Source organism: Dipteris shenzhenensis, chromosome 11, assembly GCF_047967505.1.
Source record: "Dipteris shenzhenensis isolate YYH24624 ecotype China chromosome 11, Dip_SZ_1.0, whole genome shotgun sequence".
NCBI lineage: Eukaryota > Viridiplantae > Streptophyta > Polypodiopsida > Gleicheniales > Dipteridaceae > Dipteris > Dipteris shenzhenensis.
Window position 1 is genome coordinate 26,094,307 of NC_141606.1, and position 7,276 is coordinate 26,101,582.

Below are 7,276 nucleotides of genomic sequence, written 5' to 3' on the forward strand. Positions count from 1 at the left end.
GCTTTGGTGAAAAATTCCCACTACTGCCAAATTTCAATTCCCAATTGCCTGAGTACTTCGCGGTACTAGCGTGGTAAAGCTGTGTTAAAAACGCTTACTTCATGTGCTCGTGCGATTTTGACTATGTCCCCATCGTTCCTGTCTTTGTTGCTTGTGAGCCCAGGCTGCCCAGCTCCTGATCGCCTCCCACTTAAATTAAATTCGTTTTCCATCGGTTTTCCTGCCCCTGCCGCTTTCTGACCGCCTTCAAGTGCTACTGTTGAGTGCAGATAGTGTGCGATTTGATAGATTCCTCCCACTGCAGGACCCAGGCTTCCGTTTCCTTGCAGCAGGCTGCAAATTTGCACCTTTGGTTTGAGCTCCACTTGGTTCTAGAACCCCATTTGTCTGATGTAATTCTCCATAGGTCTCCGAAGTCCTCGTGGCTGGCTTGTTTTTTAGCTGCACTCCCGACTTTTATGCAAAATACGCATAAAAATACATAATATTTCCATATGGATGCACATCTCTCCCATTCTTGGAGTCTTTCTTGCTTGTCTCTTCTCCTCTCGCAATGCCCACTGCCTACATATCTCGCTGTAGCCCTCTCCCAGTGCCCACTGCCTACGTATCTCGCTGAAGGCCTCCTGACTCCTGCTTGCTTCCACTCCACCGCTTTCGTTGTAACTTCTAGGCTGCATCACCCTCCATATTCGGGTCTCCCTTTGAATCAGTCAGAGTTGGGACATACTTCGGAGGTCTAGCTCATCGCTTTTCGCCGCCTGTGGTTTTCGCCTGTCTAGTCGAGACTCGAGTGTCGACAGTCACCTTAAGCTTCAATTAGAATTTGATTCTGGCCTTACCTGATATTTTGAAAACCCTCCCCTCCTACGTTATAGAGGTGTTTCTCCTACAGTTTGGCGTCTCGCTCAATCGATTTGACCATGTATACATTGAGATTGCAGCCGAGGCCTTTCTCTGTTGTCACTGCAGATAGAAAGAATAATCGAGACCGTCTTAGCTTGAACGCGTAACTTCTCGATCTCATTCAGCCCTTCACTTGCACTTCTCTACCTTCATACGACACGGACTACTCAAGTTGGTCATGAACATGTACATGGATTTGTTGTCAATCCCAAGGGTCACCCAGGAAAGCGCGGAACCATTCCTTCCCCCTGGCTACCGTTTTCATCCTACGGATGAGGAGTTGGTAGTATACTATTTGGGAAACAAGGTCGCCGACTGTAGGTTTACAGTGGCTGCGGTCGCTGAAGTTGATCTGAACAAGTGCGAGCCATGGGACCTTCCAGGTAAAAGCATGACTCCAAGCTTACACGATCATCTGTTCTATGCTTAAGCGCAATTCCTCTCACAATACTTTGTATCCAGAAATACTAGTTTATGCGTAATTACCTGATGGTTGCGCTTGTTTTCTAATTTTTGCAGACAAAGCTAAGATGGGCGAGAAGGAGTGGTACTTTTTCAGCCTAAAAGATCGCAAGTATCCAACTGGATTGCGGACAAACAGGGCCACCGAGGCTGGTTATTGGAAGGCAACTGGCAAGGATCGAGAGGTCATGAATAACCGCCATGGTTATATGGTGGGTATGAAGAAAACACTGGTTTTCTACAAAGGAAGAGCTCCAAAAGGAGAGAAGACCAACTGGGTCATGCACGAGTATAGGCTGGAGGGAGAATCTTCTCTTCTCCACCTTTCAAAAGCCACAAAGGTTTGAAACAAAATCTGCCTCAGCTCCTGAAGATTTTGCTTTCGCGTTGGTTGCGTGGATTGCCCATGCAATCCTGTAGTTAAGAGTTGGAACAGATATCTCACAACAAATATCCTTTAGTTAAGAGTTGGAAGAGATATCTCACAACAAATTTTGTTTTATGGTATTCGCAGGATGAATGGGTGGTGTGCCGGATCTTCAGAAAGAACAGCGGGGCCAAGAAGGCCCCATCGGACTCTGAACCACAGTCCTCACTCCCAGCCCTACTCGAGTCCCCTCGCACAGCCGTTGGAGCAGAAGACAGCGGAGCGACCGACAGTGATATGCAACGTTATCCACTCTCTTACGTTCCCAGTCAAAGTTCAACAATGAAACACTCGGACAATTTCGGTATGTGGCTTCCTAGAGCCAAAAATACTGATGCTCCAGCACGATATCCTGAGCAATTGCCCTTTGACAAGAGGACTCCCTACATCAATTGTTTGCGCACAGATCAGCTTGCACAAAATTTGTCAGGTCTTCAGCCTTTAGTCGGTAGCGGAGGCAAACCCTTTGCGCACCTCTCAGTAGTGCCTCCTTCCGCAACAGCAACTACGTTTCCAGCTTCTGGTTTCGTCCTCAAAGCGCTGCTGGAGCAGTACTCAAACCCACAAAGGGCATGTAAGATCGAGCCCCAGGCTGTACAAACATCATCTAAATTCAACTTCAAACCCACGAACGTCACTGCCTGGTCTGGTGATGGGCATCAGCACTTCGAGGCTCCGGCCTTCACCAATCAAAGTCATACGCCGATCAGCGCGTCTGTCAGTCAGATTCATGGAATATCTTGCCTTGCGGACGTGAATAGTGATGTCAGTTCCAATGATTACCGCATTGGACGATCCATTGTGCATACGTTACCACGTAGCGAAGTGGAAGATTTGTGGACTTACTGATTTATCCCTCAGTCGATGTGTTTTGTGGTGTAGTCCGTTGTATTTTCATTGAGACCCTTACGCAAATGGGAAGCTGAAACATTGATATACATAATGAAGTCTTATTTTGCAATGGGCTTAGTCAATATCTAATATCGTGTCTACACACAATCTTGTGCATTCGTCAGAAAGCAAGTCTTTTAATGTCTCGCTCCTCAGCTTTGACTGCTAGTCCAACGTAGAGTTAGATTTTCCCAGTGACCGTCACAATGGGATGATGCTGATGACGTACAAGCCATTGTTCCACATTGGGAATGAAAAGAATGAAAGAACCTCAAGCCTCTGTATTGCTGTATTGCAACGGATTTAGAAAGAAGCGTTGCTTGAATGAACGGGCCAATAGGTTGTAAAGCTGCTTATATTATAGTTGCTGCGTTTGCTGGTTGGTCTCGAAGCGTTGAAGGTGTTTCAAGGTAGATTCGCTAGATACGTCAAGCTGAAAACCGGTAGTGCATGTAGGTCTGTTGATAGTCTGTCCATTTTGTTCACTCAAAATGACGAGGATGCTAAGAATTAAGATGCAGCAGTTCGAGAAACCATTAGCTAACGTTAGAATTCTTATGACATTCTATGTAGCTCGGCTGCGAAAATTCGGGATTCATAACTCAAACTGCTGTATGGTGATCCGATATCGAAGAATGTAGCTCGGCTACGAAAATTCGGGATTCATAACTCAAACTGCTGTATGGTGATCCGATATCGAAGGTTTTATGGTTTGGTATGGTCAAGAAAAGCGAGGCAGCGTTTGAGATTGCCACACCCTAAAACTGCATGGCTGAACTGCCAGGGGCCGTATGTCCAAATATATGCAAAGTCCTTGTGGGTACATACGTACGGGATTGTTCCAAGTGTAGTATTTCACTCATAGCTACTCGGGCAAAAAGAGAGCTTACGAAGCCCGCCAACTCCTACTACTCTTGACTGAAAAGATCTTCGGAGGAACAGTGAAGATCGCTCGAGCTTCACTAGAGAAGAAGCTCGCCATAGCCCCCTCAAGCTCCCGGCCGCCAAAAGGCGGTTTTGGGGCAAGCCTCATGAATCCCAAGTCCCCTTCTGCATCCCGGGCGAAGGATGATCAAGGGACGGTTACAACCAACACGGTGGACACTGACTCGGAGGAGGACATGGATATGGCAGAAGAGGCCGGGCATGACTACCAGGGCCTCACTGACGAGATCTCTGGGGGTCTCGGGAAGCTCGTCCTTGGCGTGTCAGAGGATGCGGTTGTCTTCAAAGCATCAGTCTCCAGCAGCACTATTATACGGGAATACGCAAAGCTCAGGGAGAAGGGCGTATTCGTATACGTCATGGGCAAGATCTTCGTTGAAGCAGACTTGGAGAGATGGAGAAAGAGCCCCCAAATGCACAGGGTTCGGCATCCTTTCGATCTCGTATGTGGGGAAAGATTTCTATCTACTGAGCCTATGCTCAGCCGAGACGGTGGATAGGGAAAGCATTCCCTTCTTTGGCTCTGGGGGTTACGTGGTGGCATACCATGCAGATTTCGACCCAGCAACAGAACTGCAGAACGTGTGCCTAGTTTGGGTGTCGTTCCCCTCTCTTCCTTTCATGCTTAGACCGGTTGTGCAGGAGATTGCGAAGGAGCTGGGGCAGGTCATCTTTGCTCCCCCTCCCTGAACGGTTGAGGCCAACCCAGTGCCAAGGGTTTGCATCTTGTAGGACATTTCACAAAAGCCTCCAGAGGTGGTACAGCTCAGCACTGGGGACTTCATACCCATTCGTATCAGAGTCAAGTTTAGCCCTTTCCATGCAAAGAGATTGGCCACGTCGCTCGACAGTGCCCACACAAGGCTGGCCAGGAAAAGAAGGCGGCAAACCAGGAAGAAGCGCCAAAGGAAATCAAACAGATGGAAAAGCCAAAGGATCCAAGCATTGTGGGAACTTCGAGCTCTGAGAAGGTCCCTACAAGGAGCTCTGAGTTCACTCTGGAGGATAGGATCAAGGAGAAAGCCCCCCAGATTCCCACAACAATTGCAAGTACGCAGAGGAATCATAAGAAAGCCCCACTTGGAGAAGTGTCCACCAACAAGCTCGCTCCTGCAAAGGCTCGGACTGTCAGAGGAAGATCTGCATAGTTTCTCAAACAAAAAGGGCTCGTAGAAAGAATCCTCCAGTGAAGGTTCAGATTAAGTTAGTCTCTTGGAACATGCACAGCCTTGGTCTCAAGGCCAAGAGGTGGGTGCTTGCTGCCTGAGAAGATCCGCCAGTGGAAGGTCAGTGTCATTTGTCTGCAGGAGATCAAGCTTGGGGAGGAGGATGCTAAGTTTTTGGTAGCCCTCTTCAAAGGGTTTGACGTTTTTTATGCATGCAAGAAAAAGGGTGTTGAAGGCTTAGCAATACTATGTAGTAAGGAGCTCCGAGCTTCAAAAGCCTTTTCACACAATGCGGGTTCGGCGATTGGGATCTGTTTTGATATAGAGGGAGACCCTGTTACAGTTACATCCGTATATGCCCCGACGGATCCTAGCAATTGTGAGGAGATGTGGGACTGGATGAGTGGGCTGGAGTTGGATGCCAAGCTGGTGGTGGTTGGTGACTTCAATTACTCTAAGGCTCACTGCAAAGCTTGGGCTATGTTGGAGGAAGAACAAGCACTAGTCGAAGCCAGGAAGTTGAATTTGCTTGATAATACACCAACGTGGTATCGGAGAAGGGGTAGCTACATACTGTCGACGATCTTGGACCTATGCTAGTTCAATGGTGGTGCATCTTAGATCTGTCCGCCATGGGAGAGTTGTGTCGACCATTCTCAAACGATATCGGATCATATGCCTTGCCTTATCACGTTCATTGTGGGTAGCCAACCGTTGAGGAAGGGCAAGCAGACGTTCAAATTTAACTCCTCGCTCCTCAACGAGACAAACTGCAAGCTGCTAGAGGAGGCTTGGAGACACGGATCTGAGGGAGTGATGGACCCAATTGAGGCTTTTGATAGTGGTGTGGGTGCACTGATCAAGACAGCACGAGCTCTCAAGAAATCAAGGGCTATCAGCCAAAGGGCGTTGGATGCTCAAGCAAGGGAGAAGGTGAACCTGCTACAGCTGAAGGGGTCTCTGTCAGACTCTGAATTGAAGGAATCAATGCAAAGTGAGGTTTTGCTTAGACAAGCAGAGCTACATAAGGCAGAAGATGCCAAAATTCAATCTTCAATAAAATGGATGACACTTAAGATGCACCTTCAGCCTTCTTCTTTAGAACTCTAAAATTAGATAGGGTTAAAGACAATATCTATCGCATTTGAGACCAAGCTGGAAATTGGATCACGGAGCTGGACTGCATAAACAAACACATCACTACCTCTCTAGAGTCGATCCTGGGGGCTGCTGAGCTTAAGATAGGTTGCAAGGCAGATGCCCGGCAGCTACTGCTAGAATGTGTGGATCAAACAATTACTGAAGAGGACAAGCTAGCGCTAGGATGCCCTTTCACTATTGTGGAGGCTGATGATACTCTGTTGCACATGAAAAAGAACAAGTCCCTTGGGCTGGATGGACTCTCTGTCGAGCTCTACTTGGCAATCTGTGGTGTAGCCAGGGGCTCCTTCGTGAGGATGGCTAATGATGTATGAGAAAGGGAGATCCTCTGTCCCAAAGTAAATAGAGGCCTATTTAGGTTGGTTCTCGATAGAGAAAATGGGGGACGGGCACCCTTTATCTCTTTTGAATGTGTCATATAAGCTACTAGCTAAAATGGTGGCAAACCAGATTGCTAGCCTTGTCCCTAAGGTGGTTTCAAGCCAGTAATATGGCTTTGTTAAAGGAAGGTAGATCCAAGACAATGTGCTGAATGTCATCTCAACAATGGAACATGCATGGGTGAACAAGGAAGAAAAATTTTTTTTTTTCACGGGCGCAAACGTCGCTATAAGTGTCGCTAAAAGCATCGGAAAAGGACCGTCGCTATAAAGCGTCGCTATATAGCGACACTGGCAAACGTCGCTATATAGCGACACTGTTAATCATCGCTATATAGCAACACTGGTAAACGTCGCTATATAGCGATGATTAACAGAGGTAAAAAAAAAAGGGTTAGTGGGGCTAAACAGGGCTTCCTTTTGGCCCTGTTTAGCCCCACTAATCCTTTTTTTTTTTGTAAATACAAAACAAAGTTTTTTTATAACAAAATTTCCCTTGTGAAAAGGGTGATACAAAATCGTTCTTGTGAAATGATGAGCAACAAAAGCATATACATGTCGAACATATACAACATTGTTTGTAACAAAATTACCCTTTCGAAAGGGTGCTACAAAATTGCTCAAACGAGCGGATATACAAAATGCTACTACCACTACTACTCATCCGAATCCGAATCATCCTCATCTTGTTGGCCTGTTCCTTGGTCCTCGACACCTGCGTCTTCTCCCTCGTCCTCGCCACCTGTGTCTGATCCTTGGCCCTATTGATCGCTCGCCTCCGATGATGGGACGCTTGAGCTTTGACCCTAAGAGTGAACCATATAAATCAAAAATTAGATTGGAACTTAAATTAAAAAGTGAGATTACAAGTAAGAGTAAACTTATACCGTGCAAGCAGCCACCTCAGTCCAATCGACCGTCGCTCCCATTGCCTCTTG

The 7,276-nt window shown here is 47.0% G+C and overlaps 1 protein-coding gene across 1 annotated transcript; it reads left to right on the top strand.

Moving 5' to 3' along the window:
• The first annotated feature begins 545 nt into the window (after positions 1-545).
• On the top strand, positions 546-2,728 carry LOC147896832 (NAC domain-containing protein 26-like). Its single transcript, XM_087381530.1, has 3 exons — positions 546-1,289; positions 1,426-1,709; positions 1,883-2,728. The coding sequence occupies exons 1-3, from the start codon at positions 1,085-1,087 to the stop codon at positions 2,642-2,644; spliced, it is 1,251 nt and encodes a 416-aa protein (XP_087237656.1). The 5' UTR covers positions 546-1,084; the 3' UTR covers positions 2,645-2,728.
• Positions 2,729-7,276: the final 4,548 nt, after the last annotated feature.

What these genes read in the sequence shown, in the direction of transcription:
- LOC147896832 (XM_087381530.1), top strand. Translation starts at nt 1,085, where the DNA reads ATGAACATGTACATGGATTTGTTGTCAATCCCAAGGGTCACCCAGGAA. An exon ending in CGAGCCATGGGACCTTCCAG is followed by an intron (nt 1,290 to 1,425) that starts GTAAAAGCATGA and finishes TAATTTTTGCAG; the next exon opens with ACAAAGCTAAGATGGGCGAG. An exon ending in ACCTTTCAAAAGCCACAAAG is followed by an intron (nt 1,710 to 1,882) that starts GTTTGAAACAAA and finishes TGGTATTCGCAG; the next exon opens with GATGAATGGGTGGTGTGCCG.